At 54.9% G+C, this 16,973-nt stretch overlaps 7 protein-coding genes across 7 annotated transcripts; 2 read left to right on the top strand and 5 right to left on the bottom strand.

Moving 5' to 3' along the window:
* Positions 1-240: 240 nt before the first annotated feature.
* On the bottom strand, positions 241-2,358 carry N7510_010070 (SDR family oxidoreductase; the record flags this gene model as incomplete). The annotated part of the gene is made up of 1 exon (XM_056981995.1): positions 241-2,358. The coding sequence occupies one exon, from the start codon at positions 2,356-2,358 to the stop codon at positions 241-243; it is 2,118 nt and encodes a 705-aa protein (XP_056829831.1).
* Positions 2,359-2,384: 26 nt separating this feature from the next.
* Positions 2,385-3,112, bottom strand: N7510_010069 (SDR family oxidoreductase; the record flags this gene model as incomplete). Its single annotated transcript, XM_056981994.1, has 3 exons — positions 2,385-2,624; positions 2,677-2,904; positions 2,957-3,112. The coding sequence occupies 3 exons, from the start codon at positions 3,110-3,112 to the stop codon at positions 2,385-2,387; spliced, it is 624 nt and encodes a 207-aa protein (XP_056829830.1).
* Positions 3,113-3,949: 837 nt separating this feature from the next.
* On the top strand, positions 3,950-5,291 carry N7510_010068 (TDA10 family protein; the record flags this gene model as incomplete). Its single annotated transcript, XM_056981993.1, has 5 exons — positions 3,950-4,120; positions 4,208-4,716; positions 4,786-4,809; positions 4,868-4,983; positions 5,119-5,291. 5 exons carry the CDS (start codon positions 3,950-3,952, stop codon positions 5,289-5,291), a joined length of 993 nt encoding a protein of 330 aa, XP_056829829.1.
* A 714-nt stretch (positions 5,292-6,005) lies between these two features.
* N7510_010067 (60S ribosomal protein uL30) lies at positions 6,006-7,658 on the bottom strand (the record flags this gene model as incomplete). The annotated part of the gene is made up of 4 exons (XM_056981992.1): positions 6,006-6,465; positions 6,518-6,684; positions 6,882-6,993; positions 7,642-7,658. The coding sequence occupies 4 exons, from the start codon at positions 7,656-7,658 to the stop codon at positions 6,006-6,008; spliced, it is 756 nt and encodes a 251-aa protein (XP_056829828.1).
* Positions 7,659-7,925: 267 nt separating this feature from the next.
* On the top strand, positions 7,926-8,775 carry N7510_010066 (ESCRT-II subunit protein SNF8; the record flags this gene model as incomplete). The annotated part of the gene is made up of 2 exons (XM_056981991.1): positions 7,926-8,395; positions 8,463-8,775. 2 exons carry the CDS (start codon positions 7,926-7,928, stop codon positions 8,773-8,775), a joined length of 783 nt encoding a protein of 260 aa, XP_056829827.1.
* Positions 8,776-9,679: 904 nt separating this feature from the next.
* On the bottom strand, positions 9,680-12,330 carry nip1 (translation initiation factor eIF3 core subunit c; the record flags this gene model as incomplete). Its single annotated transcript, XM_056981990.1, is given in 3 exon segments — positions 9,680-11,464; positions 11,476-11,942; positions 12,003-12,330. The coding sequence occupies 3 exon segments, from the start codon at positions 12,328-12,330 to the stop codon at positions 9,680-9,682; spliced, it is 2,580 nt and encodes an 859-aa protein (XP_056829826.1).
* A 981-nt stretch (positions 12,331-13,311) lies between these two features.
* Positions 13,312-16,391, bottom strand: N7510_010064 (putative protein kinase Yak1; the record flags this gene model as incomplete). Its single annotated transcript, XM_056981989.1, has 8 exons — positions 13,312-14,057; positions 14,116-14,474; positions 14,535-14,654; positions 14,717-14,976; positions 15,033-15,192; positions 15,243-15,442; positions 15,497-15,759; positions 15,824-16,391. 8 exons carry the CDS (start codon positions 16,389-16,391, stop codon positions 13,312-13,314), a joined length of 2,676 nt encoding a protein of 891 aa, XP_056829825.1.
* Positions 16,392-16,973: the final 582 nt, after the last annotated feature.

Below are 16,973 nucleotides of genomic sequence, written 5' to 3'. Positions count from 1 at the left end.
TTATACGTGTCCTGTCTAGGTAGCTCGCATTGTCAAGTTAAGCTTTTACACTGAACGGAATTTTAAGTCGAAGAAGATCCCATTGATCTCATAAGAAACAACAATACAACAGAAGACACCGGAGGTATGTATATACAAAAGAGGAAATAGAGACTAAACAAAAGGCACAATCTGACCGGAGCAATGCTCAAACTTTCATGTCGAGATATCTCGCATCAAGCGGAGATCTCGATCCATATCTTACAGCTTCGCCTTAGCGCCCTCCAGCAGCTCAGCACCCGCGCCACTGATAGCAGGCTTGCCAGTCTCGACGACGGTAGCCTGGAAGAGGACGGTGTTGCCCTCCTTCCACATCTCGGTCTTGAGAGTCTGGCCGGGGAGCACGACGCCGGCAAAGCGAACCTTAAGGTTCTTGTAGGCGCCGTATTTGGCGAAGACGTGCTTGGCCGAAACACCGAGCGAGCAAAGACCGTGCAGAATGGGGATCTTGAAGCCACCGACCTTGCTGAATTCGGGGTCGATGTGCAGCGGGTTGCGATCGCCGTTCAGGCGGTAAAGAGCTGCCTGGTCTTCGGAGGTCTTCTCCTCCACCACGGCATCGGGCTTGCGCTGCGGGGGCTTGTACGCGGCGGTGGCAGCCTTGGGGCGAGCAGCCGTGGGCTTGGGAGAACCGCCGAAGCCGCCACTGCCGCGGATGAAGACAGTCGACTCGTTGTAGAAGAGGTCCTCGCCGGTCTTGGCGTCCTTGGTGGTGTAACCGGCCACAACGAGGGCAGCGTTGCCCTTGTCGATCACGTCGATGAGCTTGGGGTAGGTCAGAGTGTTGGCGGCCGTGGGGATTGGGAACTTGCGGACCTCCATGTACTGCTCACCGTGGAGCAGCATCATGGGGGAGAAGTCTTTGACGATGTCGTCCATATTCCAGGGAGTCTGAGTGTTGAACCACGGGATCACACCGTACGAGGGAAGAGCCTGGAATTGCTCGTTGTTCTCGTAGACCAGAGGCAGATCGGTGCGCTTGGCACCGAGACTCAAGTTGTAGAGGATGATATCACGGTCGACATAGTCGAATGCGGAACCCTCGGTGGTCAGCGACTTGGCCTTCTCGATGTTCTGGAGGGTCTCGTTCACGCCAGCGTCGCCAGCGTCACCACCGGCACGGTTGGACATGTTGGCCATGATCTTCTCGGCACCAGCCTGGCCATCCTCGGGGTGGTCGGCACGGCCATCCTCGAAGTTAGTGATCTCCTTCCACTTGGAAACCACGGCCTCGGGGGTCAGCTTGACGTCCACGGGGAATCCGTGGCCGCCAGAGCGCTGCCAGCGGGTGCGGCCGAACCAGCCGCTGCCGCACTCGTACAGACCCTTTGTCGAGGGTTCAGGAGCCATGTCAGAGCACAGAAGCACCACCAGAGGGGCGACATAGTCCGGCTTGAAGGCCTGGACCATCTCCTCGGGCATGATCGAACGGGTCATGTTGGTACCCGCGTTGGGGGCAATGGTGTTGACCTTGATGTTGTACTTAGCGCCTTCCATGGCAAGAGTGCGCGAGAGGCCCAGGATACCAAGCTTGGCAGCAGCGTAATTAGCCTGGCCGAAGTTGCCGTAGATACCGCTGGTGGAGGTGGTGTTGACGACACGGCCGTACTTCTGCTTCAGGAAGTAGGGCCAGGCAGCCTTGGTGACCTTGTAGGTACCGCGCAGGTGGACGTTAACAACCGAATTCCAAAGGTTGTCATCCATATTGGTGAAAGCCTTGTCCCGCAGGATACCAGCGTTGTTGACCAGGATATCGATGCGGCCAAAGGCATCGATGGCACTCTTGACAACGGCATCACCGTCCTCGCAGGAGGCCTTGTTGCCAACAGCCTTGCCACCCAACTTCTTGATCTCTTGGACCACCGGTTCCGGGTCAACAAGGTCGTTGACCACAACGGAGGCGCCGAGCTTGGCAAACTGCAGGCAGTAGGCGCGGCCGAGACCGTTGCCACCACCAGTGACCAGGGCCACCTTGCCCTTGAGGTCAGGCTCCTCGCCCGACGGGGCAGGAGCCATCTTCAGGCCATTCTCCAGCAAGCCCATGAAATCGGCAGGGCCGGTAGGGTAGTCCGGCTTGGAGAAGTCGTTGACCTCGTTCCACTTGCGGGCGATGGCACCAGGGGTCAGGGAGTCATCAGTCTTCAGGAGAGCGCCGTTGGCGCGCTCCCAGCGGAGCTTGGCCATGTGGCCACCGCCAACTTCGAAGATACTACCACTCTCGGTGGTGTTGGAGGAGTGGACCAGAGCGGCCACGAGGGGAACCACCCAGTCTGGCTTGAGGTTATCCAGGACATCTGGGGGCATCACAGTGGCAGTCATGCGGGAAGCGGCTGGATTGCAGTCAGTCATCTCTTTTCCCAATCCGTGGAGTGGTGTCCTAGCTTACCAATGGGAGCAATGACGTTGGCGATAATGTTGTACTTGGCACCCTCCTTCGCCAGGGTCTCAGTGAAACCAACCTGACCCAGCTTGGCAGCCGAGTAGTTGGCCTGGCCGAAGCTGCCGAACAGGCCAGCGGCCGAGGCGGTGTTGATGATCCGGCCATACTTTTGTTTCCGGAAATGAGGCCACGCGGCGCGTGCGCACTAAAGACCGGTAAGAAACAAGCAGCGCAATTCTAGAACAGCCCAAACACACCTTGTAGGCACCGTAGGTGTGCACCCGGTTGATCAAATCCCAATCCTCATCCTTCATGTTCTTGAAGCTGATATCCCGCAGGATACCGGCGTTATTGAGGAGCACATCGACGCGGCCAAAATTCTTAATGGCGGTCTCAATGATCGCCTCGCCGTTCTCGACGCTGTCGTAGTTGGCGACCGCCTTGCCGCCGGCGGCGCGGATCTCGTCGACCACGACATCTGCCGCCTTTCCCATGGTCAGTACAGATCCAGTCGGGATTATAGCAGAAAGGACACACCTTTGATGACTTGCCATCACCCTTGTGAGAGCCACCAAGGTCATTCACTACGACGTTGGCACCGCGCTCGGCGAAGAAGAGGGCGTAGGCCTTCCCCAGACCGCCGCCAGCACCGGTGACGACGACGGTCTGGTTATCGAAGCGCAACTCGGACATTCTGTTGCGGGGGAGGAGAAAGGAAGGACAAGAGGAAGAGTGTGGAATGTCCGACTAGTTTTAGGAAGGAAGAACTAGAGAAGGAGCAAGATATAAGCAAGAGGAAAGAAAGAGGAAGAGGGGAGTTTAAGGGCAACAGCTCGGTACGGCCGGGGACCTCGGCTCAGTGGCCTGCGGTAAGTTAGGTAATGGGGGTGTATCGTTACCGTGGCAGATGCCCTGCTTCACATGCCGAAGAGGGTAGGTATTTTGTCATACTCGACTAGGATTAACTAAATTTAATTATTGTGGATGTTCTAGCACTACGATTGTCATGCGCCTAATGTACTCCAGTGTAGACGGTACTTCATCGGTCGCGGTGGTGCTCCTAGAACCATAGGCAGCCCATGTGACAGTGCAACGTCATCGCAGAAAACTACCATTAACACTTCCTAATCACAACGGCAATCGATGACTCTGTATTGTATTCTACGGTGACCAAGAAAGGACCCTCCAGGTCGACTGTCAGAAAACTGGGTTCTCGACGAGGGAGTGGGAGACCAGGAGATTGATCCAGAGCTCGCGGTACAAACCTACCGTCTCCGGGTCGAGAAGGTGGAAGCTCGATGACATCGACTTGGTGGACTTGACACCGTCTGCATCTTACCTTCCGGATGATGATGATGATGATCTGATTATAGAAAAACTATGTTGAAGCCATTATGTATATACCGGATCGAAATATTATCACGCAAAGACAATGAGTGGAGGGACTCCCGAGCGGCAGAATCTGGGGTTGAATGGAATTACCCCAGCAGATCGTAACTCCCACAACCACCACCATCCTCCTCCCCCACAATGCCGGAGATCGTGGACGACAAGTCCCAGCACTGTATCCCTTTCCTACTATCCCGCCTCCAGGCCCACGCCGAGCGCCACGGTACCTCAGCCGATGCCGATGCCGCCAGCAAGACCCCGCCATTCTTCCTGGGCCTGAATGGGGTACAGGGCGCCGGCAAGACCGTGCTGGTAAGTAGCCGTCATTCCGTTCCCGGTCCCTAGGAGCCTCGGGAACTCTGCCTTTGCAGATGCAGTGCATTACTAACCTCCTCCGAGGTATCTGCCCTCTACAACACCCTCCGCTCCGCGCCCTACTCGCTCTCCGTGGTAACCCTCTCCCTGGACGACCTCTACCTCACGCATGCCGACCAGGTGGCTCTCGCGCGCGCCCATCCCTCAAACCCGCTCCTCCAGCACCGCGGCCAGCCGTCGACGCATGATTTAGAGCTCGGCGAGCAGGTCTTTGCCTCTCTCGCTGCAGAGCGTCCCACTGCTATCCCGCAGTATGACAAGTCCGCGTTCCAGGGACAGGGGGATCGCGTTCCTCGCGAACAGTGGGAGGTCGTCAACAATAGTGGAGAGGGGAAACCTAAGGTGAAAGTGGTTATCTTTGAGGGATGGTGCGTTGGGTTCCGCGCGTGGGATGAGCAGACTCTGCGCAAGAAGTGGGAGGATGCCGTGCGCCAGAAAGAGGCTGGTGGGTATCGGGGACGGCTGGGATATGTCAAGTTTGAGGATGTGCGGGCTGTCAATGAGGCATTGAAGCGGTATGATGTGCTGACGGAGTAAGTGGCTCCTAACTATTCTGACCTCCTTTGTCTCGGGGCCATTGTTAACATGTTTGACTCTGCTAGCAAGCTCGATGCCTTGATCCATATGTATGTGTGTTTCAAGTCATCATTGCATTCAATCAACTAACCAATCCCTCCCTGGCAGCGACGCCCAAGATAACCACTTCGTCTACGACTGGCGCCAGGAACAAGAACGAACCCTCCGCGCAGCCAAGGGCACAGGAATGACAGAGGAACAAGTGAACCACTTTGTCGACGGCTGTACGTTACCTTACCTTCCTTCCCTTTCGTTTTCTTTCCCTTCCCTTCTTCGACACATAACACCCTGTGCGAGCTTGTAATGCTCCGCAAATCTCAACTTCAAGCTGATCCAAGCTATGTATCACCAAACCACAGATTACCCCTCCTACGAGCTCTTCACCGAAACCCTCCGCGAAGGCGTCTTCAAGCCCGCGCCGCACAACAGTGGTTCCGCCGCTACGACGACACAGCAATCGAGTTGGCAGGGCAGACAGCTTCGATTGGTGGTTGATCGCAATCGGAGGGTGCAGGACGTCATTCTGATTTGATCTGCGCGTGGGTCTCGCGTTGAGTGAGCTTCTGCATGTGGCGCTTTCACGTGCAAGTTTGTACATAGAGGGAGATAGAGGTGCGTAAGGAAGGGATTGAATAGAAACTGAGTATATACTGAATTGATTGGCTGGTTTTTTGATCAATTGATATATTGCGCGCCCCGTAGATCTAACTTTATAGTCCTGAGGAAGGGTTATGGTGCTAATGTTCGTAGGGCTATATATATGTCCGCGGAATGTTCTTCCAGGGACGAGCGGATAACATGAGACAGATCCGCTACATAAGGCACTCAATTGATTACTGATGAATATTCTTGTGCGCTCATAATTTTGTTTCACGAGCAAAAATCTGAAAAGTCAATTCCGATCGTTTAGACACGGCTGGTGCGACGTGTGGCTCCCGGGGTTAACAGGTCTCGGACCTCGGGACAATTTTTGCAACTTTAGATTAGGCTGTTGGGACTCGGCGGACACTTTCTTATTACTGAGTCTACGAGTCTGCAGCGATACTCAGCTTAAGTATTACAAGGAGATAGATAATACGATTATGGGTTGTTTGAAGCCGTTCAATTATCGGGAATCCCAGACGTTCGTATCGCTAAGAGAGAAAAAAACTTGACAGAGAGATAAAAAATCGTCCGTCTAGACAAACAACAAACAACCCATGCAGCTCATAAAGGACTCAATTTTTTTTGGAAGCGACGAACAAGCCTAGTTCATCTGGCGGATGAGAGCGTTGATGTTCTCCTCGCGGTTACCGGTGTCACCACCCTCGATGAAGTGCTTGAACTTGCGGGTGCGGAAGCCGCCGGTAGGGTTGGACAGCTTGAAGGGCCAGAGGAAGTTGTTGGCCTGCTTGAAGTTGGGGCCGACGGTGTAGATCTCGTGGATCAGATCCTCCATGCAGACGATACCGTACTTGCCGAGGTGCTCCTCGATCATCTGGTTGTCGGTCAGGGGGACGCGCATCTTGTCGACCTTGCCGTAACCGCGCTTGTAGAGCAGCTCGCGCACGCTCTTCAGGTTGGGGTAACCGTAGGCGATGTAGGGGTTGACGATGGTCAGCATCTCCTGGGTGGCCTTGGTCAGGCGGACGAAGGTACCGCTGTTGATCTGGAGCAGACGGAGCAGCTGCAGGATCTTGCGGGGCTTGGGAGCGATCTTGTTGATACTGCGAGGTGGGTTAGCATAGATTTATAATACCAAAGGAGAAGTTGACATACCCCTTGATACGGACAACGAAGACCAGCTTGGGCTCGTCAGCGACGAAGAAGTTGCCCTCCTGGCGGGCAGCGCGGGCCAGGCGGATCGACTCGCGCTCTGCGTCGCGGTACTCCTTGACGTACGACTCGGCACGCTTGAAGATGACGGCGCGCTTCTCCTTGTTGGCCTGTATTGAGAGCTTTGTCAGCACAATGTCCAACCAAATCGTGCGAGTGACAAATGCGAGTGTCATCAACGGATAGTGTCAGACCCGAAAGATGGTTAACGGACAGCATCGACCTTTTGGTCTAGTCGCGTGGTTGGTTGTTGTCATCAGTGTAGTTGGGAGGGGAGGGTTTGTGATAAAAGAAAGGAGAAACCGACCTGCTTCTTCTTGTCGGCCTCAGCACGGCGCTCAGCGCGAGCCTGCTCCTGGCTCTTGCGCTTCTTCAGGAGGGTCTCGGGGACGAGGACCTGGTCCTTGGTGGGGATGGAGCTGTTTTTTGAGGTTAGTATAGTCTGTCCGTCATGATCACGAAGACATGAAACAATTTCGCCGAGTGTAAGAATTGCAGCATATAGCACCACATTCTCGAACTGAAGGCAAATATAATAATAAAAACTCGACGAAATAGGTTTGATCGGTGAGGGCTCAGGCACTTGGGTTGATGCCGTCTCCAGTTGTTCGCTACTAGCCACACAATATTTCAGTGTGAGGTTTCGCAGAACCGGACGGCGACCCGCAAGATGCCATTTGGCTGCCTTCATCCGACAATACCCCGAACATAATGTCCAGGAAGTATGTGTTGACGCTCGTCAATCTTGGAACGGTGATGCTATTACCACATCCGCCGCATCCAAGAATGATAGCTGACCAACAATGGGTTTGGAGGAGAAGGCATCGCTTTCAACCTCAAGACTCCGTGGGCCTCTTCTCGTATCCGCGCATTGTTTCCAGGAAAAGGATCCGACGGTTAGAGCGAGAAGAGGGTGCAGGAAGGATCGAGCTGGTGCCTAGCGACCATCGTCGACGAGGACGACAGCCGTAGCATCTCCAGCGAGAAGGACGACTATACCTGGGAAACCTCACAATCTCGAGCAGAGATTGAATCAGTGCGAAAGGGGATTGTAAAGGGAATCATACGCAGTGGTAGGGGCCATGGTGAAGGTCCGAGGTCGAGGAGTTGGCTGGTCGGCGAGGGTTGTCGAGAAGAATCACAAAAAGCAGGAGAGAAAAAGAGTGAGAGAAAATCGACTGTGTGGGTGTGCTAGGACTGCGCTAAACCGGATGGGGGTGGGTTCAGCGCTAGACTGGTTTGAACACCATAGCCCTTATCAGTGCCGATAAGGGTTATGGTCAGCTGACATGATTTCAACCGGTCCGAGTCCAACCCCCAAGACAACAACATAACACGACAGCCCATCACCATGTCCCGCAGAGGTGTGGGCATCGGGGCCTTTGCCAACCGCACCCAAGCAACCCAGTCCTACGCCACTCATGGCGCCAATCTGCGCTCGACGCATACCGCGTCCCTCCAAACCCAACTCTCGGTCTTCCAGTCACTCCTGCACACCTTCGCCCTCGAACACAGCTCAACCATCAAGTCGAATCCAACGTTCCGCGCCGAGTTTGCGCGCATGTGCAACACCATTGGCGTGGACCCCTTAGCCGCCAGCAACATCAAGGGCAAGAATGCCCGCCGACTAGGTGAGGGGGCCAGTTTCTGGACGCAGATCATGGGCGGAGATATGAACGACTTTTACTTTGAGGTTGCGGTGCGGGTTGTGGAACTGTGTCGAGAGACACGCAGTGAAAATGGCGGGTTGATTGGTGTTGAGGAGTGTCGGAAGCGGGTGAGGAAGGGGAAGGCGATTGGGAGTGGGCTGGAGGTCTCCGAGTATGTTGTGATCTTTACTTTAACTTTGTCTTCAAGGACAGGAGGTTGGCTAATATGGCTGGAACAGCGACGACATCCTGCGTGCAGTCCGCTCCCTTGAACCGCTCGGCTCAGGCTTCTCCATCATCCTTGTCGGCAGCAAGCAGTATATTCGATCGATCCCCAAGGAACTAAATACGGATCAGGCTACTGTTCTGGAAGTAATCCAGGTGCTGGGATTTGTGAGCGTTTCTATGCTGCGCTTGAATTTGAGTTGGGAGAAGGCTCGGGCACAAACGGTTATCGACGATCTTCTTGCCGATGGTCTGGTTTGGCTGGATGCCCAAGGACCGGAGAAGGAGTATTGGTCGCCTCAAAATCTGCTGGATGATAGTGGATGAACGAATGACATTTGTTCAAAAGCAAATGCTGAAAGTGCGCGCCCCCAGTTTGATATCGACATGGCGACCAGGAAGGACGACAAGGCCTCTTCAGCCACACACCCTACCGAGAGGAATGCATGGCTATCCATCAAACGGAACCTATCATCGAGAGAGAGATCAGAGGCTGAAAATATAACGCCGCGCCCAGTATTGACAACCAAGCGCCAATTTGGTCCTTACTGACAACCTCATCAACCACACGGAGAATCTGCAGAGCTTTCAGCCACGCAGAGAATGGCCGTTAGATCCACATCATGCGCACAGTGTGCTCAATACCGGAGGGAAGCCCTCAACTCGAGCGCCCTCTACCATACAACCTGCCCCTAGCACGTTTCTATAAAGAGATTAGTTCGAGCGCTTAGGGTTTATATACAGCATGTAACCTCCAGATTGGTTTCCAATCAATCCTGGTAATTCCGTGAGGTCAGGAATTGATTCCGGTAAAATATGATGGTAGTTCACGACACATCAGGTAGTCAATCAATGAGAAATCTAGTTATTTGCAGATCCCTACCAGTATGGTTTCATTGTATGTATATCTGGCAATATATATCTTCACCCAAAGCAGGTTTTGAGCGATGTTCTACTCCATGGATGGACATATATACTCTTGTTCTAATCAATTCAATTCTCTCTTCATTTCCTATGGATCATTTCCATGCGTGAACAATCAATCATCTAGATCAACACAATTTTTCCAACCCCCCAACCATGGAAAGGGCCAGACCAGCACGAGGGATGATCCCGCACTCTTAAATCGTTGAAAGAACGAACCGCAATAAAAAAAAGCTGAAATAAAAAACAGACAAACAAAAGGAAATCATGCCATTAACATCACAGGGAAGGGAGAAAAATATTTTATTTACGCCTTGATCGCACCGCCCAATGCACCACCACCAAACTGCTGGCCGCCGGGTCTCCGGCCTTGCTGACCACCGGGGATACGGGCTCCCCCGCGCGCCTGGCCGCCGCCGCGGTGACCGCCACGACCGCGGGCACCGGGGCCTGACTCGCGCTGGAAGGCATTGGCCATACCCTGGGTGCGCTGCTCGAGGGTCTTCTCGTTTGACTCGAGAAGGTTCATAGACTTGTCTGCCATGGTGACAATCTGGGACTGCAGACGGGAGAGCTCGACGCCCTTGCGGAAGATGATAGCGTCGTTGACCTGGTCGAGCGCGGCGGCGAGTTCCTCGTGCGAGATCATGCGGCTGATGATGGCAGCGATTTTCTTCTCTGGTAGCTCGAACATGCCTGCCAGGCTGGAGATCGATAGGCTGTCGTAGAAGGGGGCGTAGGTGAATAGGTAAGTGCGCAGGCCTTCCTCTTGCATTTGCGCGGATAGCATCTCCTTCACCTTCTCCGGCTGCGGCATCAAATCCCAGATCTTGATCGAGGAGAGCATCTCCGCGGCCTTCTTCCAGTCGCCTGCGGCGAGGAACTTGGCGCTCATGATCACGCCGTCGCGAGTGTTCTCGGGAGGACCCGTGAAGACCTGGCGCTCGTTGTAGTCGAGCATGCGGCGGAAGGTCTTGGAGATCATGCGGCGGCGCATCTCGGGGGCGGACGAGGTCTGGGCCATGAGCGGCACCTCGAGGAACATGCTGGAAGTCAGGTAGATGCACTCAAGCAGTTCCAGGTTGATGTGCATGTGGAAGGGCAGCTGGCGCTGGCGCTCCAGACGCTCCTGCTCCGGCGAGACGGTCGAGTACCGCTGGAGAATGATACCCTGGGCGAGCAGCTCCTTTTGCCGGCCGCTGCCGCAGATATCACCGAGGGTAGTCTGGGCCTCGTAGATGAGGCCGGATCGGAAGGCACACAGACCGATCTGAACGAGCGTCCGGTTGAACAGGATCTGGGTGCTGACGTCGAAGTTGGAGATGTTCTCCGTCAGATGCGACATGAGCATAAGGTCGCGAGAGCGGTAGTAGTGGTCGTGCAGGGCGAGGAAGTAGATCTGGCACAGCATGGCCCGCGCGCGGATGATGCCATCGCTGTACTGGAACAGGTAGTTGCAAAGGGTTTGAATGAGAACAGTGACATCGCCCGCCTGGGCGCGAGGGGTGACAGACGAGTCCAGCTTCGGCGGCATGGCCTTCCATGTGCCGTCTTCCAGGATGGACACCACTGACGAAGGCTTGAAGTAGACGTGCTCCAACCGGCGGATCACCACTCGGTTCACATTGTCTTGCCGAGAATCACTCTTGTCGTTGGTGTTGAGGGTCTCCGAGTAGAGCTGGGCCCGGACAATGTTGTTATACAGCTGCTGCTCGTCACTCAGGCGCTCGATGTACTCGGCAGTGTGCGGGTCGATTTGCTGCAGAGAGCGGGTGAGCTCATCATCCAACCGCTCGACGTACGAGACGATGCTGCCGGGGATGTAAAAGATCTGGCCGGGCTCGAGCTGCGGTTGCTTCTCGTCATCCTCCCACTCCTCAGCACCTTCGCTGACCACAAAGTTGCGGTTCTCCTCCAGCACCGACAAAAGAGAAGAAAATTCTTGGTCTGCGAGCTTCCACTGATCAGGGCCCATGTAGTTGGCTGTGGACGAAGCGGTAAGGTCGAAGCGGGTGGAGATGAGGGCCATGTAAACCCGGATGCGCTGGTATGGGGTGTTGGCAACCTCTAGGAGCTTCTCCATGGTGCGGATCTGCTCCAGACGGTCGGTGTTCTTTTTCCTCGCGACTCGACGATGACTCGGAGGTGCTTGAGAATGCTCTCGGGGGTGTACTGCAGGGTCTTGCCACCACGGCCAACCGTTACAAAGTCCTCATCATCAGCAGCGGCCGCGGCGGCGGCAAAGTTCTGGATCTTCTCGACCTTGGTCGGCTTGGAGACAGGGGCAGGCGCGGGCTTCTCCTCCTCCTCGCTCTCCATGAAATCGTCCTTGGCCTCACGGTACTTCTCGATCTGCGCGGCGTAATCCTTGTTGTTCTTCTTGACACGCTGCTTAACCACGTTGAAGCCCTTGGTATTCAGGGCGTTCATGGGCTTCTTGTTCGACGACTTTTGCTTGGCGATGGTCTCGTTGACAAAGTCCTCCAGGTCGGCAACGGCCTTGATGTACACCTTGGGGGTCTGGCCGGCCTGGGTGATCTTCACGACTTGCCGGTTCAAGTTGTCGAATTCTGCAACACAAACCCCATATCAGCACTGGTTGGACCGGAAGCTCCCGAAACCAAACTCACCGGATGAAATGACAACCCAGTCATTAATCTTCTCAGCGTTCTCGATCAGCCGGATGGTGTTCTCCAATCCTTCGAGTCGCTTGTCCTTCGCACTCTTGACGATCGTGACTTTCTCCTCATCCTCGCTTTCATCGCTTTCAAGGGCACCCTTCAAGAACTTGTTGGCACCGGTCTCTTCATCGTCGGATTCCTCGTCCGCAGAGACTTCCTCATCGGAGGATTCCTCCTCCGAAGACTCCTCCTCATCCTCCTCGCGGCCGGAGAGAACGTCCTCCTCATCGGACGTGGAGGACTCGCTGTCGCTGCTGCCGTAGAAGAAACGCGACATGGTTGCAGAAATCGAGGGCAAGTAGGGAAACCCAGATGATCAAAGAAGTTGTTGGCCCGCCCTGAATCCAGAGCCACACAAAATTTAAGCGAGGGGTGATCGCTGACTCAGCACAAAGGAATCGGGTGCCAAGAACAAGCTTGGAAGTCTATATGATTGGTTGGCCTAACTAACTCTGACTGACTACAGACAGTATACACACGGTGTGAATGATCAAGGCTGTTGCGGCGTGCCTATCCACATTTTCCGACCGAGGAGAAAAGGAAGAACAAGGAAAAAAAGGCAAATGTATCCAAACAGTACGGAAAGCACACGGGCAGATGAGCCGACATCCCCAAGCAAATAAAAGGCACGGAGTGAACAAAGCAACGGGGGGTAATCAATAACACAAGCAATGGATGGAGGCTCGCGCACGGCTTTAATGATCCAGGTTATGCCGAATTGGAAATAGAACGCAGTCACAGATATCGGAATTTGGTCAAGAACCAGACAGGAACCGAGCCAGGGATACGACGGTCCTGCAGTGTTAGATCCAGTTCTACTCCGAGAGACCGCACAAGTTGATACCGAGAACGTCGGGGAGTTGCCTGGCCAATTCCCGACCAAAGAAAGAGCCCGCACATAAGAAACTGGCTGCCCAGCCCATGTGAGGTTAGAACAGAGGATTGACTCTTTGATCCTGCCAGCCAGCACAGTCCCCGGGGCCGAATGGACTAGTTTGGAGGAACCACAGCGGCTGCTCAAGGATGCTGCTCAGGTTGGGACCGGACTAGAGATGGCAGGCCGAGCGGATCCAAATACCGAAAGGACAAGCAAAAAGTCGATGGTTTGGCTTCTGCGTTCATCTCGCCGGGAGAGAACGCATCGGGTATGGCGCTCGGCCGCGAAGAGAAGCATGAGGACCACAGACCAGGGCTGAAGGTACCGTTCAACGGCAGACCGTCGCGGGGAGAGTGGGACCCTGGACGCCTGGAATCGTGCTTAGTGCCACTGACTCTGGCTCCCAAAGCTTTCGCCGCCAAGCACGCCGTCCTCGAGAGTGCGAATGAAATCGCGGTTACGCTGGTTGCCACCGGCACGGCTTCCACGTCGCCGTTGATTGGTATTGGGATCCACGTAGCCATCGGCGGGAGGAGGATAGTAGGCTGGACTAGGTTGTAACCGAATGGGCGCATTAGGATCGAGATGGCTAGCAACCCGTTGGATTGTAGTCGGAATACCTCCGCCTTGAGGATCCATGGTGGAGGCACGTTGCCGGCCTGCCCTGGTTGTCGCCTGCGCGTAGAGGCTCTGCGATGGAGTATATTGTTGCGATTGAGGCGCCTGGCCCGGGATCAGATTCATTTGATGGCCGTATCCCGGCGGTTGTGCCGGGTAGGGAGGTGGTGCACCCTGCTGGTACATTCCGTTGTAAATGGGTGGAGCTTGAGCGTGGGCCGGTTGATGGAATTGGTTCATCTGCATCGAGTAGGCATTCTGCACTTGAGCCGCCTGTGCTGCTCTCTGTTTGCTGGCAGCCTCGGCCTGCTGCTGCTGCTGAACACCAGGTGCGACGGTCTTGTTGAGAGACGAGTACTTCAAGTTCATTGGAGGCACAAATGGCCCGGTGAACTTCTGTTGAGTGATGAACGGATGCAATTTGGCTTGCTGGGGTGACCACCGCTCCAGGGGATTGATGGTTAATAGCCCTCGCACGAAGTCGATGAACGCGACCCGATTATTCAGCTCTGCAATTGCGGTTAGAAGAAAAAATTCACGAGTGGTGGGGAGTAGGTGGCATCGTACCTCGCTCGATCTCAGCTTGTTTCATGTTCTTTCTCGGCATGGGGTAGCTTCGGATAATCTCTTCAAGAGTCGAAGCCGAGAAGTACTTCTTGCTTGGTTGCTCCTTGGTGTTCCGTTCCCTCGAGTACTGTTCCAGGCTTTTCAGGCGGTAGGTCTTTCTCCCGAATTCGTCCTGAGTTTTCTCGAAGAATTCGCCCGACTGTTTGCCCATCTCCAACATCCAGGTAGGAGGCAGGCCAAGCATTTCGACGATCCGACAGACTTGGTTGTATTCCGACGATCCAGGGAATAGAGGCAACCCCAGGAAGAGCTCAACAACGATGCAGCCAAGCGACCACATGTCGATAGCAGATGAATATCTAAGAACTCATTAGCGTGGATCTGGAGCCTCAAGTTTTGGGAGAAGTGGCGTCTCGTACGGCAACCCAAGTAGCACTTCTGGCGAGCGGTAGAACCGAGATTGAATATAGGTGTACACTGTCTGTCGCTCGTCACATGCAGAACCGAAATCGATGACTTTGATGATGGGGCTCTCAAGGCTGCGAAGGTTTCGAATGTCAGCGAAGGGAAAACTTTCGACATGGACAACTAATGGACTCACTTCTTCAACAGAATGTTTTCCGGTTTCAAGTCGCAGTGGATCAAGTGAGCCTTGTTCAAGAGGCTCAATGCATTCAACAGTTGTTGCGCAAAGACTCGCACGAGGGTCGTACTCAAACCCCGAAACTGGTTCTGCTTGATGAGCTCGTAGAGGTTGACACTAAGCAACTCAAATGCCAAACACAGATGTTGGCGATGGATGAAGGTGTCTTTCAAGCGAAGGAGATGATGATCATCATTCTTGTCGTACTTGCTGTTGAGCTGTAGGGGCGCATGGTGAGCAGACATCCGAGTCATGAGGGCAGACTGAAGCTTACCAGATCCAAAACCGATACTTCCATCATGCTCTGGTTGAAATATGCGGTCTTGTTTTTGATGACCTTTACCGCCACAACCTCCTGAGTCTTCAAGTTTTGGCATTTCACCACTTGCCCGAAAGTACCTTGGCCCAACACATCGAGGATCAGATAGCGATTCCTGTGGCAAAGGTCAGATCAATGTTTTCATCAAAGAAGACCGAGACGTACTTGTGACCGGCCTCTTCACTGCCGAGGATATCGTTCACGTAAAGAATGTAATCGCTATCCTCGTTATCGTAGCCATCGTTCTTAACCCCCTTACTCGGCTTCGTCAGTACACGCCGTGGATTACGCGAGGACTCGTAGTTGAAGCCTGGATTGCATATCCGATAAGTCGCCGGAAGGTGGGTCGTCAGTGCGTGAAGTGGCTATAAGACGGATTAGCTCAACGTCAATTAGCACATATTCATGGGGAGCTGTACGCTGATAAAGCCTCCCTCCGGATTGGCGCGCCGAAACGCAGGCTGAACACTCGTTCGTGGTTGCAGCTCCTGTACAGACTTGACCTGGAACTTTGGGACCGGACCGCGTCCAAGAACCTGTGACTGCAACGAGCCCGAGCGCGGAGACCGTGATCCTGTCCCAAATGCGCTGGTCGGGTGCGAACCCGCTGACAACGGATAGTACTGCTCTGGGCTGAGGTCGGTAGATTGCAGCGGAGGGGGCCGGGCGGGGCGACCTGCGGCTGTGACAGAGAGAGTATAGGGTTAGTTCGGATAATAATCATTTGACACAATTAGGACACTCACATGGCGGCGACTGATATCCCTGCGGAGGCGATGCGTATTCGGGTGCCCTCGTAGGCGACCGGCGAGCATGGTTCTGCGGGTTCTGCGGGTTCTGGGGGCCTTGTGGGAAGCCGTAGGCGCCCTGGGACTTGCCGGGGCTCACAGGGTATGACATCGGGGGCGACATCACATTGTTCATTGGGGAATATCTGCGCGCAGCCGACGACTCCTCGTTTGCTTGAGCGAGGAATTGAGATGAGGCGCGGCTGTGATGGTTCGGTCGCGCCGGGTACTTCGCTCGGTTGAACGGGTCCGCATCCTCCATTGTGGTATCTGCATCACTGACATAATCCCGGCTACGCGGCGTGGCTGCGGGTGACGAGGCCATGGAGATCGGTTTGGAGTTGGGGCCGGCGGAGGGGGGTTGGAAGTGGTGCCGGGCGTTTGGAAGGTCTCGTACGTGTATCCGACCGGCGGCTGAGACGGGGGTGGCTGGCCGTACTTCGGGGGGAGCTGCTGGGGATGGGACGCTAACCCGGTATTGAACTGCGCGGGACGACCCATCAGGGGATCCTGGTACGGTTGCCATCCGGAATCCATGACGAACTGGAGGACGGGGAAAAGGCCGTCGTCGGGCTCGAGAACGAAGAGGCGGAGGGGGGATGTCGAGGCTCAAGTCCAGCACCGTCACGGTCCACAGTGCACACGCACTGCGACCGGGGGTGGGAGTGTGTGGGGATGCCGGAGGGAAGGCACACACGAGCGCAGGCAGCAAGGGAGTTGGGCGTTTGTTGGACGCCAACGGGGAATGGGGGGGTGGAAGGGTTTAAAGGGGGGGATGGGCAGCTCATCATCCAGTGAGTGAGAGAAGGAAAGGGAAGGCGGGCGAGGAGGGCCAGAATGGGGCGCCAACCTGAGAGCGGTGTCGAGGGTGATCCAACAACAATTCAACCAGGAGGCAGTCGGGAGTGAGTGAGTGAAGGAGAGTTAGACCGTGAAGGAGGCTCGAGAGGCGTGGTGATCTTGGCCATTACTGTGTCGTTACCTCACCACTCACGACTGCGGATCCCACGATGGAGTTCAGTACTACAGCTCGGTATGGTTGATTGTAGGCGAACCCACGAACGAATAATTCATCGATGAACTCACGTCGTTCCCGACGACGGCCTCT

This window comes from Penicillium lagena (genome assembly GCF_028827675.1).
Source record: "Penicillium lagena strain IBT 129212 chromosome Unknown utg000007l_segment0_segment0, whole genome shotgun sequence".
Lineage (NCBI taxonomy): Eukaryota > Fungi > Ascomycota > Eurotiomycetes > Eurotiales > Aspergillaceae > Penicillium > Penicillium lagena.
The sequence above is the reverse complement of the archived record's forward strand: the minus strand, read 5'-3'. Positions and strand labels throughout refer to the sequence as shown.